The following is a 24,412-nucleotide window of genomic DNA, read 5'->3' on the forward strand; positions in this document are numbered from 1 at the left end:
TCCCCATGCAAGATGGACCTGTGCAAGTGGGCTTGTGCCTGCCATGAATCATGGCAGGCGTTCTCCAGCTCCTCAGCCAGCTCAGCATTTCCGGCAGCAAAGCCAGGGCTTCCTGCTCCGCCCACCAGGCAGCTTGACCTTCTGGGGAGCCTCATCCAGACCATAATTTCCTCTGAAGGGGCTGGAGAGCCATCCAGGGAGGGGCCGGGAGTGCAGAGAACAGGACTCTGCTGAGGTCCAGGGAGGGTCCGGGCCAGCCGTCTTGGCAACCAGGGAAGACCCTCCCTGAGGCATCCCCCAGCTTGTTTACAAGGGTCCTCTTCCCTGTCTGCCTCTCCCACAGGGACCACCCTGCGCATATCATGGGGCATGACAGCCTGGGTCGGGTCTGCCAGGTCTCTGCATGCTGGCTTGTGGAAAAAGGGGCACTTCCTAATGTTGGTCCTAGGTCCAGTCAAGCTGTGTAGAACAAAGCGGCCTGCCACTACTATCTTTTCAGAGAAAAATGCAAGATGGGAAACACAGTTGTAGCCCATGTGAGGAGTGACCAAGTGGTGACAAGCCTCTGTCATCTCCGCCATACTGCCCAGCTAAGATTGGCACTAATCAAAATAATCTTGCTTCCCTTTCAAGCAACTCAAAGGTAGATGGGTATACTCTTATGTGAATGAGGGATATACGAGAACGGGCTCCTACAGTGCATGTTGCATGGCCATTGACTCAATCGATATTTATAACATGCCGGATTCACATAAAAAGTAATCAAGATAAAATTAACTAAGCAGGAGGCTTGCAATTGACCTGGCTAGCCATGGCGTGTGAACATACCACAGAGTGACTAGGAGCAATTGCTAGGGTGCTTTCTTTCAGGCGTAGAGCCCAGCTTACGGTCTCCATCGCATGGCATGGAACGTGAAACGCTTCATTGGTTCCAGCAGAGGCTCAGGGATAAAGGCTTGCAGACTAGGGTTCTCCTTCAAGAAGCCGTGTGTAGCCCCCAGTGGTGGCACAGCCCAGAGCGGAGGCCACACTTGATGTTTAAAAATAAATCCTCTTTGGAAGCTTGAGGAATGTTTAACTGGATTCGGAAGTGTTTTCAGGCCCCCAGAACCCTTTCCAACAAAAAGTCCCTCCCTCCCTCCCCCCCCCCCAGGAACAGGCTGAGCGCCTCAGGGGTCCTTGGCTTTGTCCAGGCACACCCGCAGCTGCCCAAGAGTTGGGAGACCTTCTTGGAAACTGCTCTTCAGTGAAGGTTTTCCAGCCAGAGCTTCCTTGCCGCCAGGAGACTTTATGCCAAGGGCTTCTCTACTTGTTGCCCCTTGCCTTCTAGGGGGGGGCATTCAGGAAACGGGGTACAGGGGGTCCAATTGTTCCAGTGCCATTGAGATCAGCATACGCCAGATAGAGGGGGTGCAGAGCAAGGGTTTCCCTGCCCTTCCCCAAAGGGGAAGCCTTGGTGGGCAGCCTTGCAGCAAGAGGGGCCTTCGGCACGAGCCCCCCTTCGATTCTTCAACTCGCCCTCCCCTTTGGGGCAACCGCGGAAGTGGGGAGGGGGCCCGGTCTGGGGAGGTCTTGGGGAGGAGCGGCGGGGGTCGGGCACCGCGGGAGGGAGCCGGGCTGCGGAGGGGGCGGGCCGGCGCGAGGAGGGGCGCGGGGTCTCCAGGCGCCCCTCGTCCGTCCCGGGGGCGGTCCCCGCTGACCGCGCCCCGCGCTCGCCGGCCGCCGCCCCGTCCCGCCCGCCGCGAACGCCGAGGGAGCCCCGGCCCGGGGCCCCCGCGCGGAGGAAAGAGGTGAGGGCGTCGCCGCTTCTCCCCCCGGCCCCCCCGGCATGGGGGGCAGCTCTGAAGGGGGCGGCCCCCCCGCTCGCCTTTCTCCCGACTCCGCCCCACGTTCGGCCGCTCCGGGTTTTCCGCCTTGCCCGCCCGATCCGAGCGAGCAGGGTGCTCCGCGCCGGGTTTTGAGCGCCGCCGGGCTGCCGCGGCCAGTCTCGCGAGCTCCGATGAAGGTGCAGCCAATTGGCGCGCAGGACCCGGGAGTCGGCAGCCAATCAGGCCGCAGTGCTGGCTGGGTCTCGACCAATGGGCGGCCTCCCCGACCTCCCCCTCGCTCGGGCTGCGGCGCGCGGAGAGCTCCGAGCGCGCCTCCATTTAAAGGGGCCGCCGCCTCCGCACGCTCCTCGGGGGCTCCGGCAGCGCCTGCGGCGGGGACGGGCGCGGCGGGGCGAGCGCCGTGGCGGAGTCGGGGAGCGGCAGGTGAGGGCGGGCGCGGCGGGGCGGAGGCGCAGGCCTCGTGAGGGGAGGCGGTGGGGCGCGGGAGGGGCGGGGCCGCGACTCGGGGGAGGGGCGCGCGCTCGGTCCGCGCCGGCGGGAGGGATCCTGCAGTTACTCCCGGGAGGCCCCCCCACCCCCGGGCCGGCGTCGTCGCGGCGGGACGGCCTGCACTGCAGGGGGCGAGGGGCGCCGGGATGGCCTCCCTGGAGTGGGGGGGGGCGGCGGCTCCGGCCGGCCTACCCTGCAGGGGGGTCCCCGGCGGCGGCGAGGAGGACCTGCCGGTGGTCTCGCCCGAGGTTCGGGGGGAGCGGCGCGTCCCGCAGGCCCCGTCGGGGCTTCGGCTGGGCTGAGCCGCGGAGCGATCGGGGCGGGCGGGGACGGCGAAGGCCTGGAGCGACGGAGGGTCCCGCAGATGCTCCCCCGGGAGGTCTCGCGCTCCTCCTTCGGGTCCGGCCGGCCGGTCGCGGCTCGTGCAACGAGCCGGGGTCCTGCAGCCCGTGACTTGGCACAACGTTCGAGTCGACTTCGGGTCTTGGCGGTCGGCGGAGGGGCGTGCGTGGGTAGCCCTGGCGGGGGTCCGTTCTGCCCCAGGGCGGGACCCCTCCGGCCTGCTGAGGAGGGGCCGGGGGGTCTTCAAGTCCGGCCGGACTCGGAGGGGAAACGGGGTTGCGGCAGGAAGATTTGGGGTCCGTGGAGGAGGGAGGCCGCGTCCTGCCTCGCCCCCAGAGGGGGAGCCGGGGGTCCCGTGCTGGCCCACAGGAGGGCTTCGCCTTAGTGGATTCCCAAGGATCCCGCTCCCTGGCTGGGCCCCCGCAGGACCTGCTCTGGGGCGCCCTCCGCTCTTGAAGGGAAGAAAGTGCGGAGACCTGGAAAGGGGGGAGGGGCGGATGGGGAGGGGTCCGGGCCGGTGTTTTAGAAAAAGTGTGTTGCCTGCCAAACATGAGGCAGCTTGCAGTACATAACAAGGCATTGAAAAACGTCACCACCCCCCCTTTCTCTTCTGCAAACAGGGCTGCTGGAATATCCAAAGGGTGAGAGTTAGCCCATAGGTGGAGGAAAGCTGTTCCCAGGGAAGGGCTGCTGCTGGTCCTCTTGGCGGCCCGACCCTCTTGATCTCTCCAGGAATGGGAAGCTACAGCCTCCTCTCTCAGTCCACAGGTGGCTGACAGGTTCTGTTGGGAGGGGCTTTATAAGTAACCACCAGGGCTTTGCGTTAAGACAGAACAACCAGCACAGTGCCCTTAAAATAGAGGTGGGCCTGCCTAGGGCCAATCAATGAATGAGCAGCTGCCACTTCCAAGTTACCTTCAAGGGCAGCCCCAGGTAAAGCAGATTGCAGTAGCTTAAGAAAGAGAGGGCAAAAGTACAAACCGCTGTCCTCAGCACTGCCTGGTCCAGGCAAGGATGTAACTGGTGGACCACCTACAGCTGGTCAAAGGTTGTCCTGGCCCCAGCCTCTATTTGCTGTTCTTTTTGGAACAGCAAGTCCAGGAGAACTCTCCAGATTGCACACCTGCTCCTTCAGGAGAATTGAGGCCTCAAGTGGAGTAATGAATGTCCATATAAGATCAGAGGCTTCTGGATCAATAATAATGCTATATTGCTGACATTCCATCTGCCCCTTTCAGACCCTCACAGTCTCCAGGCACTGGGCAAAAGTCCTAGTTCACCTGGATAGAGAGGTAAATGTGAAGCTGGATAAGATCAGCATATGGATGGTGCCTAACCCCAAGGCCACCTGTGACATCCCTCAATGGTTGTGGACACCACATTTGGATTGCCCAAGGGCAAACTCTCCTCCCCTAACAAGCTTGATTGGAACTGCCCACTTAGGAGGGGGCAGAAGCACTGCAAGCCAACTTCTCTCACCTCACTCCAGACATGATGGATGCTATGGAAAGCTAAGGACAAAGGCAATAGGATGTCTTTGACAGGGATGTTTGCTGCACATTCAGGCATGGAAGCCACCCACCTCTAACTCTGCCCAGGCTGGCCCTATAGGCAGGTTTCCTGTTGGTCTCATGTTGCAGATCAAGGAATTGTGGACAGGCACTGTAGCCCTCTTGTGAACAGCCTCCAAGCTGCCCCATAGCTGCTTATAGCCAGCGCCTTCCACCAGAGACCAGCCATCATATATTGCTTGCCAAACACTCCAGTGGTAATACCCAAAAATGTTTGGCCTTTTTTGCTACTAACACAAAAGTTGGATGGTTTGAGGCAGGCATTAGCTCAGGTTACAGCAGCGTGTAGAAAATGTGGTTGCAGCTTTTTACATTTAGCTGTTAAAAAGTGACTGTTCCAGGCCACCAAACCTCAGGTCTCAATTTAAAAGTAAAGGAGGGCAGAGGCTCAGTTGGATGGCTGTGGGCCGGTGAAGATTTTTCTGACTGAAAAGTAGCTATGCTGATGGTCTGTGGCCCATTCACACACTAAGTCATCACACCTCTTTACCTTTTGTGTGAAATTTGTCACAGCTGACCATGATGGAAATTCTCCACTTGGTCTAATGCATGGATGTAGCATGGGTGTTCTTTTATGTATTAGGGAAGTGGGTCATCAGGCAGATCCTGGGTTGGTTTTGCACTAGGATAGCGTTCAGTAACTGAGCAATGCTGTCTGATCATTGTATGAACGCTATTATTTTGAAAGGTATGCTTAATGCTGGGCCACTGATAGAACACGGGCTTAATTCTATTGCTTATTCTTACAGTATCATAAACCACAATCTAACAGCTGCATTTGTGAAACACATTAAACCAGGTTGGCCTTAACATTGGTTTTAGTTCTTCTGATGGCTTTGCAGTTCAGTGCATTGTAAGCCTGAGAAAATGGGTTAATACAATACTTCAATTAAGTGTGTTGTATCAGCACAAAGTATTTTTAATGTTTTTTCCAACTGATACTCCATGTTTGTCCCAGCCTTGCTTTTTTCCAAAGTTAATATTCTGCACGAGTCAGCCTGCGGCCGTGTTTGTCATAGATCAGTTGCTTTGGAAGGGATAATTTGGAATTAGGCTGTTTCAGATCAGCTGGGATTCAGTATCAATTAAGGAAGGTGGGGAGGTCCCTGTGAAATAGAGTGCTGGGATGAATCTGTTGTGCCCACATCTGATTTGCAGGCCAGTGAAGAAGGACTGACCTCTTTCCTGATTCTCAGTTGTTGGACGTCTCTGAATGGATTCCAGTGAATTTCCTGCCTCTTTGGGGCCCCTGTCTCTGCGCAATAAACCACTGATTGGGGATCTTCCTGCGGGCTCAGAGTTCGGAGAGGACCTTCTGGCCTCCATCCCACAAGCAGCGACTGTCCAGCCCCAAAAAATGGAGTGGGAGGTGTCTAAGCAAGCAACGTCTGATGGCAGCTTGGACTTTGGCATGGGGAAAGCCGGTGACCTGTCCAATCTAAGCAAGTCAAATAGTTTGGCCCTCAGTAAGCCCAGCACTCTTGATGTTCTGGAGACGCCTGGCCTCCTGGATAGCTTGAGCAAAGGAGGGGACCGGGAGGTATTAGAGAGGTCTGGGGATCCCGATGGCTTGTTCAGTGCATGTGGATCTGGAGACCCAGAGAATGGGACCGAAGCCCCGCCTGTACCGGGAACTGAATGCCTGGATCCCGAAGCTTTGAAAGGAGGGGGGTCCGAAGCAGGCATGGAGGAGGAGAGCCACGGCAAGCACGCAGGCTGTGCTCCACACAGCTCTGCCAAGGAGGACCCTGAGGTGGTTGAGGTGAGCAGCGTGCCACCTTCCCAAGAAGCCGCCGCCTCACCTGGCAGCCCCCCACCGAGCCCACAGCTGGCAAAGAAGCCCCGGTTGAAATCCCCCAGGAAGATCCCTCTGGAGCAAAAGGAGGACGCTTTGATGCCCGCAGAGGATGAGAAGGAGCCTGCTCCGAACAGCGTTCCTGAGCCTGTGCCGCCACCGCTGCTTCCTCTGGAAGGAGCAGAGGGAAGTCGGAGTGCAGCCAAGAAAGAGAGCGGCCCCAGAGAAGCCGCGAAAGCACGAGAAACCGGGGGGCCACCCTCCCTTGCAGGTGGGTCAGCCTTCTCCCAGGGTCACGGCGGCCTCTGCCCTGCCGCCTTGGGGTGGGCCACGACTGGCCAGGTAGATCTACAGGATCTGGTCTTGCAGGATCTTCTCTTCCTGCATGCCCTGCTGAGCAGATCCAGAGATCCTCCTAGCTCCTCTGAATACTGGGCCCCTTCTAAAACCCACTGCTTTAGCCCACATCGCCCTCCCCAGGTGGGGTTTTGTTGCCGTGGTTGTGGCGTGTCCTGTAGTGGGTCTTCCTTGAGGATCACAGGTGGCCATTGCGCTTCTCTTGCAGGGGAAGGTGCTGGTGGGAAGGGAGCCGAGGCGCCTGCTGGAAGGGTAAGGCGGGGGCTGGTGGAGGCCAGCTGGGCTTTGGTCTTTCTGCCTGGGTCTCTTCAGGCCTTGGCTGGGATTGGAAGTCCCTAGGCCTGCATGTCCCCTTCCCAGCTCAGAGCCTGTGAATGGGCCAACTTGGGCTGGTGGGTCACCTTCCATGGGGAGGTTGGGCTCGGCCCCCTGTGGCTGCAGTGACGATTCCCTGCTGCCTTCCAGGAGCAGAAGAGGAGTGAACGAGCCAGGAGGGCAGAGGTGTCTCGGCCAGAAACGGTCAACTCTTCGGAGAGCAGTAAGTCCACCCTAACTGGGGGGGGGGGTGTCACGGGGAGAGGCTCCCAAATGGTACAGCAGGTCACTGGGGAACAGCGAGCGTGGAAAAGGAGGCCGCTTCCAGGCGAGGCTGGCTGCCTGGCCGCCTGGCCCAGAATAGCTTCGTGTGTGTGAGAGAGGCTGACCCAGCAGGAGCCCTCCAGGCTAGGGGCAGATTCCGCGAGGGGCTGCTGCTCCGCTGGCAGGTAGGTTTTCTTCCAGAGCTGCATCCCTTTGAGAAAGGGAAGGCGGCTGCCAGAGAGGGGTTGGGGGGCAGAGATGTGGGTTCAGGTCTTCTCTCTCCCCCACCAATTCAATAAACCCTTAGAATTTCCTTGGAAGTTGCTGAGATGTTGTTTAGCATTTCCATTGCTGTGTTATACAGGAAAACTATGGAAAGACAAATCATAGCTAGATAAAAAAATGAAATTTATAAAAAAGAAACACCGCAACAAACAAACCAGTTAAACCAATCTTAGCCCAATTAAATCATACTATTGGGTCAATAGGTAAATGCAATTCAGTTTTTTGAACAACAAATTAGACCTCGATCGGTCTTTCCGTCTCATCAACAAAGGACTGAAGGTGAGAATGGACACTTTCTTCAGCCTGAAGCCAATAGAAAAGCACTTAAGTGAATTTTTGTTGTTGTTGTTAGTTGCGAAGTTGTGTCCAACCCATCGCGACCCTATGGACAATATTCCTCCGGGCCTTCCTGTCCTCTACCATCTTCTGGAGTCCATCTAAGCTCACCCCTCCTGCTTCAGTGACTCCATCCAGCCACCTCCTTCTCTGTCGTCCCCTTCTTCTCTTGCCCTCAATCTTTCCCAGCATTAGGCTCTTCTCCAGTGAGTCCTTCCTTCTCATGAGGTGGCCAAAGTATTTGAGTTTTAGCTTCAGGATCTGGCCTTCTAAAGAGCAGTCAGGGTTGATCTCCTCTAGGACCGACCGGTTTGATCGCCTTGCAGTCCAAGGGACTCGCAGGAGTCTTCTCCAACACCGGAGTTCAAAGGCCTCAATTCTTTGGCGCTCAGCCTTTTTTATGGTCCAGCTTTCACTGCCATACATTGCAATTAAGTGAATTACTAATAAATAAAACCTCATTTTTCTCAGATTTCCTTATAACCAGCTAGAAGTATACCAGACCAAAGGAGGTCATTAGGTTATTTTTATTTCCATTCCTGTCCTGCCTCTGAGGACGCGCTAAGAGGGAGGAATCAGGCGGAGCCGTTCTGGTGGCGTCTTGGGGGGATTGCCCAGGGCGCCGGTTTCGGAAGGGAGAGGAGCCGCTGACCTTCTGGCCGGCTGAGAGCGCTGAGCACCGGCTTCCTCTCTCCCGCCTCGCAGTCCCCGTCTCCGATGAGGACTCGGATGCCATGGTGGACGACCCTAACGACGAGGACTTCGTGCCCTTCCGCACCCGCCGCCCCACCCGCCTGTCTCTGCGCAGCCAGATGGCCCAGCGGGCGGCCCGCTCCACCGTCACCAAAATGACCTGCGCCAATTGCCGCACACCGCTGCAGAAAGGCCAGACGGCCTACCAGCGCAAGGGCCTCCCCCAGCTCTTCTGCTCCAGCACCTGCCTCACCACCTTCTCCAAGCGCCCCCTCAGCCGGAAGAGTTGCACTTTCTGCAAAAAGTAGGTGTTCCTCCCCGACTGGGGGGGCTCCTGGCCTGCTGTGCCCCCTATGGGGGGGCCGAGCAGCCCTTCTGTCCCTGGCCTGACGACAGCCTTCCTCCTCCCTTTAGGGAGATTTGGAACACCAAGGACTCGGTGATGGCCCAAATCGGCTCGGGCAACTCCTTTTGCGAGTTCTGCACCTCGGTTTGCCTCTCGCTGTACGAAGCGCAGCAGCAGCGCCCGACCCCGCAGGCGGCTGAAACCTCGGACTCCATCCGGTGCAGCGTGTGCTACAAGACCGGAGAGGTGAGCAAAGACCTCTTCTTGAGGCCAGCTTGCCGGGGAAGGCGGCTGCAGTAGTTTTCGCTCCCCTTAGCTGTACTCCCCACCCTGGTGCTAGAGGGGGGCCACATGACGAGCTTGCGAGAGTACCACTTCCCCTTCAGATCCAGCACGAAGTGAGCAATGGCAGCGTAGTGCACCGCATCTGCAGCGATGCCTGCTTTACTAAGTTCCGGGCCACCAAAGGGCTGAAGACCAACTGCTGCGACAGCTGTGGCCTTTACCTGTACAACAAGGGGGTTCCCTTGGAGTACCTCTTCCACGAGGGGCAGCAGAAGCGCTTCTGCAACCCCACCTGCCTCAACAGCTACAAGAAGGTAAGGAGAGCGGGGGGGCAGGGCCCCTGGCCAACCCCCTGAGGGTTGCGCGCATCCTCCAGTGCCTTGGGGCCGCTTAGTCCTGCCCCACCCCTATCCAGCTGCGAGGTGGTGGCCTTGCAGGGAGGTCCCTGGGGGGGGTTGGCTTTGATTAAAGGGGAGGGGGAGGAAAGGTCCTTGGCCTGCCAGCAAGTTGCCCAGCAGCCCCCGTGCCCTGGGTCTCTGCAGAAACACACCCGGGTCTACCCGTGCATGTGGTGCAAGACACTCTGCAAGAACTTCGACATGCTGCCCCACAAAGACCGGAACGGCAAGCTGGGTCTCTTCTGCTCCAACTGCTGCACCACTTCATACAAAGTCAAGCAGGCCGGACTGACAGGTACCTGGCGGGCCCTCTTTTGTCCCAGGTGATGTGTTTCGTGTGCCCCAGGACGGATATGTGCTGGGGGATATGGGGGATGAGAGGACCAGCCCTGCAGCGCAGATTCCTCCTTCCCGGTCTAGGGTCAAGCCTCACTGGACTCGGGGGGGGTCTCCTGGAGTCCAGCCTGACCCTGCCACGTACCTTTCCTCTCCCTAGGACCCCTTCGGCCTTGCAGTTTTTGCCGGAAGAGCCTATCTGAGCCCTGCTATTACAACAAGAACAAGCAGGTGGTGTACCAGTTCTGCAGCCCCAGCTGCTGGACCAAATTCCAGGTACATACGGAGGCTCTGCCGCCGTCACAGTGATGAGAACAGACCCAGGAGCCTGGGTGCTCTGCACGGCTGCAATCTGGGGCACCTGTCAGACTTCTGAAGTCTCTCGGCTGTTGTATTTCTTTAAAAAGGAAAGAAAAAGGCTTCTAGCTTTCATTGTTTGCTGAGGACAGCTTTGAGTAGGGAAGGCGGTGTCTGCTAATGGCTGTAAGACTCAGAAGGGGTAGGGACTAACGAGGCTGTGCACAGGCCCCCTCGCTCTTTGTGCTCCCCCCTTCTTAGCCCTCTTTCCTTCTGAATCGCCAGAGCGGATAGTCTGTGAATAATCTACCTGTGTGTTGGCTTGCCTTCTCAAATTCTGGTGCTGCTTGGAAAAGAGCCTCCTTCTGGGCCTCTGGGCCCGGCCCCCCTCCCAGGCTGTGTGTGTGAGGTTCCCCATCTTGCTTTCTGGGTTCTTGGCGCGCACCCCTATCCACGCTCTGCCATCGCCTCCCACACGCTTCCCCTCCCTCCCCTTCGCTGAGTTCATTTTTTCCCTCGTCGTCCCAGCCGTTGTTCTCCGTTGCAGCCTTGCATGATTGAATCTTCTTCTCAAAGTGGAGACATTCAGGATCCCGCTGACATCACAGAAGCCAATGACCGGGGGGGGGCGGTGGGGGGGGGGGCGAGGCTGCACATCTCATTCGTAGCTTACGGATCTTTCTATATCTATGATGTTGAATCTCTCGTGGGGGTCTTTGTCTCAAATAAAACTGTTTTTGCTTCTGCCGATGACGAAGAGAGTTTGTGTCTGCTATCCAATAAATCAGTGAAATTAACCTCCTGTGTGATTTGCATAATTTATTCCACTCGCAGAAAGTTGGTCTTGGGCTGCCACTCTCCCTGGCCAAAGCCTGTCCCTCCCGGGAGCAGCAGCAGCACAGGGGGGCCTGCTGATGGGGCCCCTTCTTGGTGTCACGGGATTGGGAGGGGAGGGGAGGGCTGGGAGTGGGCGGGAGGGGCGGGGGATGCGGGCCGGGGGGGGAGCAGGGACAAACGGAGCGGCGGTGAGATGGGCAGGGTGCAGGCGAGGGGCTGGGGGGGGCGCTGGGGTTGGCAGTCCTGGGACACAGCAAGGAGCAGCTGGACGGCCACGGTGGGCAGGGTCCTTGTGCCCTTTCTGAATCTGTCCCCTTCCTCAAAATGCAGCGCTCCAGCCCGGAAGGTGGGATCCACTTGACTTGCCATTCCTGCCACAACCTCTTCACTGGGAAGCCCGAGATCCTGGACTGGCAGGTGAGGGGGCCGCAGGAGGGAGGAGGTGAGAGGGGTGGTTTGGGGAGCTCTCCACTTGTCGGGCCTCCTGTGGCTCAGAGGCCTGCAGTTGCCCCACAGGGGCCTGTGCCCGCCTGATGCCCGCCCGCCTGGGGCCCGCTCTCTGCCAGGACCAGGTCTACCAGTTCTGCTGCCGCGACTGCTGCGAAGACTTCAAGCGGCTGCGGGGGGTGGTGTCCCAGTGCGAGCACTGCAAGCAGGAGAAGCTGCTGCACGAGAAGATCCGCTTCTCGGGAGTGGAGAAGAACTTTTGCAGCGAAGGTACCCAGGCGGGGAGCTCGATCGTTGCCGAGGGCCGCCGTCTCCTCGGGGCAGGTCGTTGCATGCGGTGGGCAGGGGCCAGAGGCCACGTCGGCCTTAGGATCGGAGAGGTGAGCGACGGGGACCCCCTAGGCTGCCCGGGGCCAGTGCAGGAAGGGCTGTGTCAGGTGTGTGTGTGTGTCTGTGTCGTGCTTGGTCTCTCTGTGGCTGCCTGCTATGGGCTTCTGTTGCCGCTTGGCCGCCCCCCGGGAGTTTTTCACCCATGTTGTTTCTTCGCAGGGTGTGTGCTTCTTTACAAACAGGATTTCACCAAGAACCTGGGCCTTTGCTGCGTCACCTGCACCTATTGCTCCCAGACCTGCCAGCGAGCTGTCACTGAGCAGCTGGAGGGCAGCACCTGGGACTTCTGCAGCGACGACTGCAAAAGCAAATACCTGCTCTGGTACTACAAGGTCAGTGCAGCCCTTCTGCCCGCTCCTTCTTTGGGGTGGGGGCCTGGCAGTCAGCCGCCCCTGGGAGGAGGCTCCTGGTCAGGCAGATGTAGTTGCCTCTTCTTGCAGTAAAGGCTAAAATGTTCCTGAGAACGCTTAAGTGGGTAAATCCATAAAGCCTTGTGATAAGTAAAAAGTGCAGTAAGGACTGTGGCCACGAATAGGCTGAGCTTCCTGTCCGGAACTCTCCCGAAAAGTGTTTTAAGGGAAGCTCTGGGCGGGGGAGGGCGAGTCTGGCCTTGGGGGTTCCAGAGGGAAGGGAGGCTGCTGAGTGTCACTGTCCAGGCCCAAGGCCCCCACTTGCCAGTGGGCCAGAGGATCTAGGATCGGTTCTGCCAGCTTCAAAGCATCGCGTCCACCCTCTCCCTGCTTTGGCAGATGACAGTCTCCGCTTCCCTTTTAGAGAGCAAAGGCCGCATATCCCAGGAGCTGCAGTGGGTGGCTTGCTGGTGCTCTCCCCCAGGCGGAGAATTAGGTCGTCTTCTTCCACTGGGGAGGGGGTGTTTTCACAGGTGCTTAAGGCACTCGTTCAAGTCCTTTGAATCTCCCCCTTATGTGGGCCTTCTGTGCCACCTAAGCCAGCGCTGGTAGATGTGACATCCCCCCCACTCTGCTATTGGTTGGGCTGCTGCCTGTCCACACACTGCGCTGGTGTGGCTGGCGGCCTCGGACAGGAGCGAGACAGCCTAGCCTTGGAGCCCCCCCGGGTGATCTGGGTCCAGTTAGTATCTCGGCCCAGTTCAGGATCTAAACACGTCAGTAAAGTTTGGTTTATAATAGGAAAGCCGAAAGCTTTGCCAGATGTGGGAAGGTGCAGTGAGGATCAGATCCCGTGCCTGGTGGGTTTGCCTAACTCCCCCCCCCTCTGGTGCACGGCAGGCAGCTCGGTGCCACGCTTGCAAGCGGCAGGGGAAGCTGCTGGAAACGATTCACTGGCGAGGCCAAACCAAGCATTTCTGCAACCAGCAGTGTCTGTTGAGGTTTTACAACCAACAGAACCAGCCCAACCTGGACACCCAGAAAGGGCCTGAGAGTCTGCTGAACAGTGAGTAGCCGGCGCTTCAGCCAGCCAAGACTCGGAAAGCGCATGAGTGGAAATGGGGCTAAGGAAGGATCCTGCACTGGCCCTGTGGCGGATGGGTTGTGGGCTGGCACTCCCCCAGGGGCCCTCCCCTTTCTCGCTCACCTCTCTGGTTCTGACCTGCCGGGAGGGGTGTGGCCAAAGGCATCCCCCCACATCAAATAGGCTGTGTGGCAAAGTGTCACTAGGGAGAAACAGACCCAGTTGGGTTCCTCCAAAGTGGATCTCCACTTCGGATCCGTGGACCAGATGATGCCGGGGTGGAGGCGGGTGGGCAGCGTGTCTCTTGTCCTCTCTTGCTCGGAGCTGGTCCACCCTTTGGGGCTCCGGGACTTACCGCTCCTGCTGAAGAGGCCGGTGGCCAGGAGGGCTCTTCCATGGTGTGTTTTGTGTGCCCGCTGTGGCCATTCCTAGGTTCTACGTGGCGTTTATTTAATCACACTGTTTGGCTTGCTCTTAAAAAGCATTTCGAAGCGTCTGGGGAGACCACAGGAAAACTAAAGTACTTTTTTTGAGATTGGCTATGTAACGGATTCTTGCAGGTCTGCTTATGTTCCTCCTCCTCCTCCTCCTCCTCCTCCTCCTCCTCCTCCTCCTCCTCCTCCTCCTCCTCCTCCTCCTCCTCCTCCTCCTCCTGCTTACAGTCCAATGAAGGAGAGAGGTGTCTGAGCCTCTTCCGAATATTATCTGTCTGCTGCGGACCTAAAATATATTTTACCCCTCCTCGCCTTGGCAGCCGAGCTTGCTTATCTCGATCCAGGTCATCTTTCTTACTCTCTACAGTAGTGGGCAGGGACGGAGTATCTAGGTGACCCCCTGTTTGCCATTTTACTTCTTGGAAGGTACTGGAAAAAGGTGCTGGTTGTCACCTTTAAGGCACTGGGTGTCTCCTGTGATCTCCAAGGCCCTTGCTTTCTTCCTTCATTGTTCACCTAATTGTTTTTTAACTTCTATTTATTGAACTGTAATTAACAAACATAGTAACTGGGTAGTATTAATGCATGAGAGAGAGAGAGAGAAAGAGATGGAGAAGAGGTATGTGAAGTTAAAAACGGTTGAAAGTAGACAGTGGCGTAACATACTCATATGTTTACCAATATCTAAATTGCTATTGATAGAAGGTCTGTTGTAACTCAGATAAAATATAAAATCCATCCAAATTTGGTGAACTGTGGTTCTTGCCTCTGATGCGTTTTAATTTTAACTTTATTTGTAATATTTTCTAAAGTAGCAGTTGAAAAGGCCTTGTTTATCCACATCTCAACTCTTAACGTATGTAGTACTTTCCAGTGTTGGGCAAATGTTATTTCAGCTGGAAAAATTAAGTGGACAATAAGCTCCTTTCTCTGCTTGTCTGTGAAATGGACCATTTGTCCTGGTCCCCTCCGCTCATCATCCGATGGGGCTGAGGAAAGTAGCTTTGGCCACTACTTCAGAGCTTGGCTCCCCTTGCAGTCCTGGGGCTCAGGGCGGCAGCTGAAACTGACTTTCCATCTCTCCTCGGAGGAAGGTACCTGGCAAAGGTTGGGGGTTCCTAGCAGTAATAATACTTATTGTTATTAAGGATTTTGATTGATATCTAGTCACAGCTTTTAAGAAGGGTAGCTCCTCTCATATACTCAAAACTAACTGCTCTGACTTCTCTCACCAAGTTTCCCCCAGGGCTGTTCCCCCCACACACACACAGACACCGCCCCCAGGTATATGGATTTTTACCATCCACAATTTTCAGAACCAGCAGTGCTGGCTAAGGAATTTTGGGAGTTGAAGTCCACACATCTGGAGGCTGCCCAAATTAGGAAGGGCTGCTGTGTTCCTCTGCCATAAGAAAGTGAGCTATGGCAGGACTGGTGTATGAATTGCACAAAGTATATGCCTCTGCATAGTTATGTGTATTTGTCCTAAGGCTAAGGATTAGTTTTTGAATGCCTAAAGAAACGTTCCTCAGTGAATGCCAGCTTTGGTGGGTTGCTTTGTGACAGGTTAGTAGAAACGCTATCATGCTACTCCAGGAGGGCCCAGGGAAGGAGACTCCGTCTTCCGTGGGCAGAGACATAAACTACTTTTGGGCCTTGGTTTGGGCGGCTGTCGGCCCTCCAATGGGCTGGCAGAAGCCATATCTTTTCCTGCTTAAATGATCCGTGGATAGCTCTGGAGTCCATCCGACAGCTGCATTACAGCGTTTTCTTTTGGTTAGGGGAACCCTCCCCCGGTTTTGGTTGCCTATACCCACCAAGACTTAGACCTGGGTCTCCCGGGCACCAGTGTGTTTCTCGATGAGGACATTGGTGGCTTCTCTTCCTGCTGCACACCTGGATAAACGAGCACCTCAGTCAACCTGGCGCTCGTGCAGCTGGTCTCTGACCTTCTGGGCAGGGCAGGTGTGGAGAAAGTTGCAGCCCTCAGCCTGGAAACTCTTTCTCCGCACAGGTCAGGCCCCGGAGCCCAAGCAGCCCTCTGCCACTGCCCAAAAAGCAGAGCCCAATGCGGTGAGTCTCTCAGGCTCAGGGAGGCGCTTCTAAGGCTCAGGCTTGGCTCAGGAGGCCCTGCGCAGCCTGGGGGAAGGGGCTGGCCTCTGCCGTGCCGAGGCCTGGAGGGCAGGGGAAGATTGCAGAAGAAGGATTTCCACCCTGGCTGCTCAGCCGTGTCCTGTTTGGATCTCTGCAGGAGACTGCCAAGGCCGCCCCCGCCTCGCCGGCATCAGCTCACCCCGCGCCCCCTCAGCCGGTCACCCCCCGGAAGAACAAGGCAGCCATGTGCAAGCCCCTCATGCAGAACCGAGGGGTCTCCTGCAAGACGGAGATGAAGTCCAAGGGCTGCCAGACAGGTGAGGGGGGGAGCTGCCGAGGGGTTTCCCCCTTCCTGGAACCACCTTGATCCCAGAGGCAGGCCCTGCTGGCTGGGGAGGGGGGCTGAGCTCACCCTCTCCCTTGTAGCTTTGAGAGGAGGGAAGCATTGCCTGGTCCCGGGATGGGAGGTGGGTGAAGATCTGCTAATTGTTTCCTTCCTTCCTGACAGACGACTGGAAGCCTCAGGTGATTGTGCTGCCCATCCCGGTGCCAATCTTTGTGCCCGTGCCCATGAACATGTACTGCCAGAAAGTCCCGGTGCCTTTCTCCATGCCGGTCCCAGTGAGTACGACTCTCTCTCTGGAGCCTCTGCCTTCCGCCCTGCCCTGCCAGATCCTGACCTGTTACCTCTTCCAGGTTCCTGTGCCAATGTTTCTGCCCACCACCTTGGAGAGTACGGAGAAGATTGTGGAGACCATCGAGGAGCTTAAGGTGAAGATCCCTTCCAATCCCCTGGAAGCCGACATCCTGGCCATGGCGGAGATGATTGCGGAGGCCGAGGAGTTAGACAAAGCTTCATCAGACCTGTGCGGTGGGTGCCGTTAGGAGGGGCGTCCCGGGCAACACTGGTCTGCTCTGCCAGGAACAGAACCCCTCCTGGGCTCAGGAAGGCGAGCTGGGCGTGGGACGGATCAGCTGCACCCACATTCTTCTTAGAGGAGCCACTGTGGGTGTTTGCAGCAAGGCGAGAGGCTTTCTGGGCTCAGGAGGTCTTTGTGGCTGCCGACGTGCTTTCTGCCCAGCCAGCAAGTGGTGGAAGAAGGCAGGCAGAGGTGGAACGGAGCCTTCTTCCTGGACCCTCCTGCCGGTTTATCTACGCCTTCTGGCTCTTCTTAAGAGTCCCGGAGGAAGAAGAAGGCTGAGGGGCAAAGGTCTTGTCTCCTCGCTCCCTGCCTCCGTCGAGTATCCGGCAGTCTTAAGAGCCCGGCTGACTCAGATGCTCGCAGGGGTCCCAAGAGGGAGCGCAGATCTGAAACCCCCCTCCCCGCCCTCTCCCCTGTCTTCACAGACCTGGTGAGCAACCAGAGTGCCGAAGGGCTCCTGGAGGACTGTGACCTCTTTGGGCCGGCCAGGGATGACGTGCTGGCCATGGCAGTCAAGATGGCAAACGTCCTGGACGAGCCGGGGCAGGACCTGGAGGCCGACTTCCCTAAAAGTGAGGACAGCCCCGGGGGAGGGTGGGGGAGGCAGGAGTGGGCAAGAAGGGCTGCTGATGTCTCATCCCCCGGCTCCCTGCATGAGGACCTTGAGCGGGTGGCATCTCCCTGGGGTGGAGGGCAGGCGGCGGGGGTAGGGGTGGGTGGGCTGGCGTGCAGGCAGGACGGCGGCTCCTGTGTCCCCCCACAGACCCCCTGGACATCCATCCCAGCGTGGACTTTCTCTTCGACTGCGGCCTGGTGGCCCCCGAGGAGGTTGCTGCAGATCCCGACTTGCCTCGCTCGATTCGCAAGGTGGGTCCCAGCTGGGGTGGCCCCTGAAAGTGGCCTTGTGAGGCAAGAGCTGGACGGGCTCTCTGAGCCTCAGCCTTGCGTTGACCTTGGGTTAGGGGGCTCTTGGTTGAGGAAGGGGCTGGCTGGGCCCAGAAGGAGCATGTTCTATGCTGGCTTTATAAAGGAGCTGAAGGCAAAGTGCTGTTAGCTGAGGTCTGATATGACATCCTATCAAAATTCAACATTAAGAAAAACTCACCTGAGCTAAAAAGACAAGCGTGAAAATGCTGGGAAGCAAACTAGCCCCCAGGGAGAATCTTCCGCAAGGGGTCTGTTGCATGGAGTTAAAAGAGGCCGTAGTCTTTGGTCAGCCTGAGCAACGCCTGGAGAAAAGGTTTTCTGACTTAGAACAGAGGCTCTTTGGACACAGCTTGCGGGAGGAGGACCCGGCCTTCTCCCCATCTGCCTGGCATGGCACGGGCTCTGGGCAGAGCCGGACAGCAGATGCCATCGTGGTGCTGATTTCACCAGAAGCCCCCCTGCCCCCCTCCCCGCCCCCTCCCGCAGGGCCAGAAGCGCCTGGTGTTGTCAGAGAGCTGCTCCAGGGACTCGGTGAGCAGCCAGCCCAGCGGCTCAGCCCTCAACTCCTCCTATGGGGTGAATGCCTGGAAGAGCTGGGTGCAGGCCAAGTACGTGGGTGCTGAAACCAGCAAGGGCGACGAGCTGCGCTTTGGACGTAAGTCTGGGACGTGCAGATAGGGGAGCTGGGGGGGGGATGGCGGGGGTGAGCCCCCCCGGGTGTCCCCGTCTGCTCCCAGGTGAGCCTGGCCTGTTGCCGCCCGCAGCCAAGCCCCTTCGGATCAAGGAGGACATCCTGGCCTGCACGGCAGCCGAGCTGAACTACGGCCTGGCCCAGTTCGTCAAGGAGGTCACCCGGCCCAACGGGGAACGTTACGAGCCTGACAGCATCTACTACCTGTGCCTAGGGATCCAGCAGGTGGGGGTCCCCTCTCGGCCCGGCCCCTCCCTCTCCTCCCAGTGGATTGGCCTCTTCCCTGGAAGGGCGTTTTTGGCACTTCTGAGCCGCAGCCTCGCAGGCAGCATTGTGGGGGGGGGGCTTGGAGATCCTCTGTCCTTGGAAGGGGGCCCCTGCGAGAGGCATGTTGGGGGTGGCTTCCTTGACCCCGTGGCCCTTCCCTCTTCCAGTACCTGTTGGAGAACAACCGCATGGTCAACATCTTCACCGACCTCTATTACCTGACTTTTGTGCAAGAGCTCAACAAGATGCTGAGCGGCTGGCAGCCCACGGTCCTGCCCAACAGTGAGCGTCTGCTGGGGTGGGGTTGGAGGGGCGCCTCGGAGAGCAAAGGCTGCTGAAGGGACCGGCTCTCTAGGCTGGGGTAGGCCAGGTCTCTCCGCCAGCCTGGCTGGATGAGTTTTTTGGCTGCATCTTCAGATAAGGCAGCCTTGAGGGGGGTGTGAAGATCTCCGGTTTGAGACGCTGGAGAGCTTTGAGCGTTATTCCGCATAAACCATTTCCAATTTGAAAGGCAGAGAGCTTTGGGAAGGCGTCTTCTGACATCCTGCAAAGTTCCCCAGTGCTGTTCTGGGACCGAAATGCTGCCAGTCTGGCTCGGATCAGAGCAGGAGCCCACACAAACCGTTGGGAGGCTCCAAAGGCTTAGGATGAAGGGGGTGGGATTCCCAGCGCTTGTAGTGCAGGCAGGCACACCAGCTGCCTCTTCCTGTGACCTCTGCTTCTGCTCTGCTAGGGGCATCAGGCTGCTCAAGGCTCTCTGGAGCCCAGGCCCCCCTGCCAGTCCGGTTTTGACCCCAGGCCTCCCCCCCTCACTGCTCACTGCGTCCTGCGCCTTTGCAGACACGGTCTTCTCCCGCGTGGAAGAGGAGCACCTCTGGGAGTGCAAGCAGCTAGGTGTCTACTCCCCGTTTGTGCTGCTCAACACCCTGATGTTCTTCAACACCAAGTTCTTCGGGCTGCAAACGGCCGAGGAGCACATGCAGCTCTCCTTCACCAATGTGGTGCGGCAGTCGCGCAAGTGCACCACGCCGCGGGGCTCGGCCAAAGTCGTCAGCATCCGCTACTACACGCCCGTGCGGCACCGGAAGGGCCGAGGTAGGGACACCGCCTTTTGCTTCCCCCCACCCTAGCTCCAGCCCCCACCCTTGCTCAACCCCCTGTCTCTGCTGCCCCTTCCACGCAGAGAGCAGCCTCGGCAAGCGGAGGCGGGAGGAGGAGACGCCGGTCTCCGAGCAGCGGGAGAACCGCTTGAACCCTTTGCGCTGCCCGGTCAAGTTCTACGAGTTTTATCTCTCCAAATGGTGAGGGCCTGGGCTGGGGGAAGTGGCTTTTCCATAGTGGGGCAGGAGGACCCCGAGGGGAGTGGCTCCCTCAAGCGGCCCACCCAGGCACAGGCCCTCCTCTGACCCGGCTCTCTCCTCCTTCGGCTTGCAGCCCTGAGAGCCTCCGCAGCCGCAACGACGTCTTCTACCTGCAGCCGGAGCGCTCCTGCATCGCGGAGTCCCCACTGTGGTACTCGGTCATCCCCATGGACAAGAGCATGCTGGAGAGCATGCTGAACCGCATCCTGGCCGTCCGTGAGATCTACGAGGAGCCCAGCCACGGGGCTGGAGGCCTGGATGATGACATGGACTGACCCATGCTGCCCTCGCTGCGAGAGAAGGTGGGCTCCGGTGCTGCTCCCCCCCCCAGCTGCAGGGACCGGGGGCAGCTTGACCGTCAGCCCTTCCCTTTCTGGGTGGACGGGCACAGAGGACTCGGCCGCTGCCTCTTCCATCCTGGCGAATGGGCCCCTGGTGCCTCCGTCCTCCCCACGCTTCTCATGGCTCCCTCCTTGGCTGGCCTCTCTCCGGACTGGCAGGGAAGGGGTCGCAGGCCGCTTCTTGACTTGGAGGTTGGATCAAGAGCCCCGGACCTCTGCCTGTTCTGGCCCTGGGGAGGGGAGGGCGGGAGGGAGGGAGAGGGTGGCTCCCAAGGGCCCATTCTCTGCTCACTAGCCTCCTCCCCTTCTGCTGACCTCTGGTCCCAGCCTGCTGCTGCTCCCCCAGGGGCTCAGAGGCCGCCTTGCACCTGGGTCCCCCCTGTCTGTGTGAGCTGTGGCTGGTGGTGGTGGTGGTGCCGTTTGTTGAGCCTGTATATACATTGTTCTGGCCCAGCCCTGCAGTGTCCGTGTCACCAGTGAGCCAGGTGCGGGCCTTGTTGTTGCGTTGTGATATACTGGACGTTAAGACCTGCTCCCTGCCCTTCCCGCGTCTCTCTCTGGAAACCGTTCATTTCAAATAAAGGCACAAAAGCGCTCTCTGGGTTTGGCTCTTTCTGGCGAGGGAGGAGAAAGCTTGGCGCTGCGGCCCCAGAGGTCAGCCGGGAGGCGGTCAAGACCGGCGGGAAGCCAGCACCCTAGATTTCTGTTTTTGGGAGAAACTATCTGGGGTGCCCATCTCCCATTCACCCTTTGGCCATCAGGGGGCGGTAGCTCACGTCAGAGTTTCTGGAGCTGCTGCTGTCTGTGGTCAGAGCTGTAGGCCAGCTTTGCCCAGGCTGGAGCCCTCCAGTGGACTTGGGTGTCTGTGCAGGCTAGGAATTCCTGGGAAAGCCCAGGCAGCCCAGAGGAGGCATCCCATCTGCACCTGGGCCGTGGGGCGAGAGAGAAGGGTACCCGGGACGCAGGCAGAGCGGAGTACCAGGAGCCCAGCCAGCTGCCCTGCCAGAAAAGGAGATCTGCTTTGAGGCCCAGGCTTTGGCGTCTTGGCCAGCAAGAAAGGAGCCTGGGTGGCAGCTCAGCCCGGGTGCTGGGCTGTTTGAGGGAGAGGCTCATTGTGCCACTGAGGTTCACCTGGCAGTGGCTGTGGAGCAGGTGGGGTTCCTGCACAGAAAAGGTAGCACACGGAGGCCTGGGCAAGGAGGGAGGAAGGAGGGGCTGACCGATGGCCGGATCAGGCCAGGGCGGAGGCCAGTGAGGGGCTGGGCAGCCCTTGGGGCCAGGAAAGCTGCCAGGGAGACCATGGACAAGCAAGTCACACAAGGGGCACTAAGCGTGCCCCTTCCGGAGGAACCAGGCTCAGGCAGCGAAATTGCCCAGCTACCCTGGTTGACTGAGAACGTCAAGCGTCTGTTGCCCCAACGGGGCTGGGAGCCCCTGGCCTTCCTCATCCAGCAGTGACGCCTGGGTGCCCTCAGAGTTTTGTTGGGCTGCCTTTGATGTTCGAGGGTTCCTCTGCCTTTGCTTCGCCTGGCTCATTATACCTGTTTCTACAGGGGTAGGATGCTGGCCTTCAGCTACTAGCCCCACAGCACGTGGGGCCTTGGGAAGTTGGGCTGTTCTGCTGGAGTGCACTTTTGCCCCACCTCTCCTTTGGCTGGCAAGCCGGGGACACCTGGAATAAGCCAGCTTGCTCTCGCCCAACCGGTCAAGGGTCCTGCTGGCTGTCGCCTCTACACACACACACACACACCCTGCTTAGGCTCCTGCCTGGAGCCAGACTCAGAAAGGGAAGATTCCTCCCACCCTCTGGCAGACTTTTCAACAAAGAGTGGCTGGCCAGGAATTCAGCCAGAGAAAGATCTACATCTCACAGATGAAGCAACTTTCCATCTGCCGACGTGAAAACCCCAGAGAAAAACCACCGAAGGCGGGACCTGCAAAACCATTTTAATACTGTGACTTGCTTTGGTACAGTAAGAGGCAGCCGGCAATCCAAGTTGGATTTCCTGGCAGCAGCCTTCGGAAGCCGCGTTGCAGAGCACCGGCTGCTGGGCTTGGCCTAGCTGCAACCAGGGCATTCCGCAGGCCGGTCCGGTGCCTGCGAAACCCACAGGAACTCAGGAGGCTGTCAGACGGTGGCTGGTAACAGCAGGGACGGGGAAAGGCCGTAGCCCAGTTCCCCCAGAAGGGAAGGCAGCTTGGCTAGCCAGAAGAGTCTGCTGCTCCCCATCAGGCCGGAGCCAAGTAGAGCCCGAGGCCTCTAGCAGGCCGAGCAGCGGTCACTCTTCTCCTGCAGCCCCGAGTTCCGCCGGAGAATGTCCTTGAGGGAGCCGTCGTGCTCGGTCAGCAGCTGGTTGATTTCGTTCTGCTTGTACTCTGAAGACAGCTTGTGGCCCAGGAAGGAGCCCTTCCCCGAGGAAGGGTTGTGGCTTCGGCTCAGGCGCCGGGCACAGGCTCGCACGATGAGGAGGACCATTTCGGCCACGTTGAGGACAATGCAAATGCCAGAGGTGGCCAGCATGAAAACAGTGAAGATGGTCTTCTCGGTGGGCCGAGAGATAAAGCAGTCCACGATGTTGGGGCAGGGATAGACGTCACACTTGACCAGGCGGATCATCTGGTAGCCGGGGTAGATCATGTAGAAGATGTACATGAAGGTGCCCTCAAAGAGGATGCGGAAGACGACGCTGAAGATGTAGGTCCACCACAGCGAGCCGGAAATGCGCATCTTGTGCTTCTTGACTTCCTCCAGGTGCTTGGTGTCCCCGTGGCCCGTCATCACCAGGAGCTTCTTTTCCCGGTGCTGCTGATAGGCCACGTGCATCGCCACCAGCAGGGCCGGCGTGGTCACCAGGATCAGCTGCAGTGCCCAGAGCCGGATGTGAGAGATGGGGAAATAGTAATCGTAGCAGACATTCTTGCAGCCGGGCTGCTGCGTGTTGCAGGTGAAGGAAGACTGCTCGTCACCCCAGACGCTCTCGGCGGCCACCACCAGCACCATGATGCGGAAGATGAAGACCACGGAGAGCCAGATGCGGCCGATGGCAGTGGAGTGCCGGTTCACCCCGATGATCAGGGCGTAGAAGCCTTCCCACTTCATGGCGCCTCAGACCTGAAAGGAAAGCGCCGGATCTGGTCAGGGAGTGGGCAGGGCCCCAGGCTCAGTCTCCCACGTTTTGCCAGGGGGGAGTGCAGAGAAACCCCCCCCCAGTCACTACTCCCTTTAAGCCAGAGGAGCCGGAGGGTGGCCTGAAGGGAGCCTCTTTTGGGCTGCTGGAAACAAGTGCCGAGTGCGGATATCGGGCCTTTGAGCGAAGGGTTGCTTCTTAATTACGGTAGTTTGCTTTCTTTCTTACCTTGTTTTATTTCATGCATCGCCACAAACCACCTGGTGGTGATAAGGACAAAGGCTGGGCCTCTCCTTCCCTAGGCCCTTGGCAGCCCAGCTTTCAGAAACATCTGTGTGCCATTGGCTCCCAGGATTGCCCTGCGCCCCCATTCCCAGCTGGAGGAATGGCGCTCCTGCCCTACAGCAATACGGGGACTCCTGGCGCCCCTGCAGCCTCTCTTTCTTGACCTGGCTACCACGACCCAAGGGTTGACGGGTGCTGCAGTCAGAATGGTACTGCCAACACCTACAAGGACTGGCAGTTTCAACGGCTTCTTTGGCAGCTGCCACCAAATCCATAGGCTGGCATCGGCTTGGCACTGCCCCTGCACGGAAGAGAGGGCCCCACTACAATCATCCGCTCTTCTTCAGAGGCTCCTGGGGTTGAAGCCACCCTCGCCTGCTTCCCTCATTGCTGTGAGGGGCACGGCTGTACACCCCAGCCCTGCATGCCTAAGCAGCTCTACTGGGCCAGGCTGGAAGCGGAGACTGGGTCTGGGCAGCCTGGCACCAGCGGGGCAGCCCCAACCCTCCCCGGGAGAGGCAGAGAGCGGGATGCTCCCCGTAGCCCTGCCCCTTCCTCCAGAGAGAGCAGACGGAGGTTCCAGGTTCTTTCCTGCCAGAAGGGTGGAAGGCAACGCCCGGGTCACCTCACAGCCTGGAGATTGATGGCACATTCTGTGAGCGCTCAAGCTCAGAAGCAACATGTTGCCATCGGACTGCATGCCAGCTGGGAGAGTGCTTCTCTTCTCCAGATACTCATTAGAGGGCCTTGCCGGCTGCACCAACACAGCCATTGCATTGACTGGCCATGCAAGCTGATGAGCAGTTACGGAAATACAACAGTTTGAGAAGCAAGTTTTGGATAGCTTATGATAAGCCCAACTGATTTAAAAGCAGCTGGTTGTCCTGTTGCTAGCAGCCCTGCAAAATTAGGATG

At 58.4% G+C, this 24,412-nt stretch overlaps 2 protein-coding genes across 5 annotated transcripts; one reads left to right on the plus strand and one right to left on the minus strand.

The window, feature by feature from the left end:
* Window positions 1-2,115: 2,115 nt before the first annotated feature.
* On the plus strand, window positions 2,116-20,679 carry ZMYM3 (zinc finger MYM-type containing 3). 4 transcript variants are annotated; one of them, XM_083372071.1, is made up of 25 exons: window positions 2,116-2,252; window positions 5,390-6,297; window positions 6,592-6,635; window positions 6,849-6,921; window positions 8,289-8,580; window positions 8,691-8,868; window positions 9,009-9,221; window positions 9,450-9,600; window positions 9,802-9,917; window positions 11,106-11,192; window positions 11,342-11,492; window positions 11,772-11,944; window positions 12,863-13,028; window positions 15,495-15,553; window positions 15,732-15,891; window positions 16,083-16,195; window positions 16,271-16,445; window positions 16,923-17,069; window positions 17,261-17,364; window positions 17,911-18,079; window positions 18,189-18,340; window positions 18,550-18,664; window positions 19,223-19,477; window positions 19,566-19,683; window positions 19,817-20,679. In XM_083372071.1, the coding sequence occupies exons 2-25, from the start codon at window positions 5,445-5,447 to the stop codon at window positions 20,016-20,018; spliced, it is 4,266 nt and encodes a 1,421-aa protein (XP_083228197.1). In that variant the 5' UTR covers window positions 2,116-2,252; window positions 5,390-5,444; the 3' UTR covers window positions 20,019-20,679. The 4 variants fall into 4 exon arrangements, with proteins under 4 accessions (XP_083228197.1, XP_083228195.1, XP_083228198.1 ...); XM_083372069.1 differs by having other exon boundaries at window positions 11,342-11,944; XM_083372072.1 differs by lacking the exons at window positions 11,772-11,944; window positions 12,863-13,028.
* Window positions 20,680-22,344: 1,665 nt separating this feature from the next.
* On the minus strand, window positions 22,345-23,184 carry GJB1 (gap junction protein beta 1; the record flags this gene model as incomplete). The annotated part of the gene is made up of 1 exon (XM_083372142.1): window positions 22,345-23,184. One exon carries the CDS (start codon window positions 23,182-23,184, stop codon window positions 22,345-22,347), a length of 840 nt encoding a protein of 279 aa, XP_083228268.1.
* Window positions 23,185-24,412: the final 1,228 nt, after the last annotated feature.

The sequence above is a fragment of the Vipera ursinii genome (genome assembly GCF_947247035.1).
Source record: "Vipera ursinii genome assembly, chromosome: 12".
Classification (NCBI taxonomy): Eukaryota; Metazoa; Chordata; class Lepidosauria; order Squamata; family Viperidae; genus Vipera; species Vipera ursinii.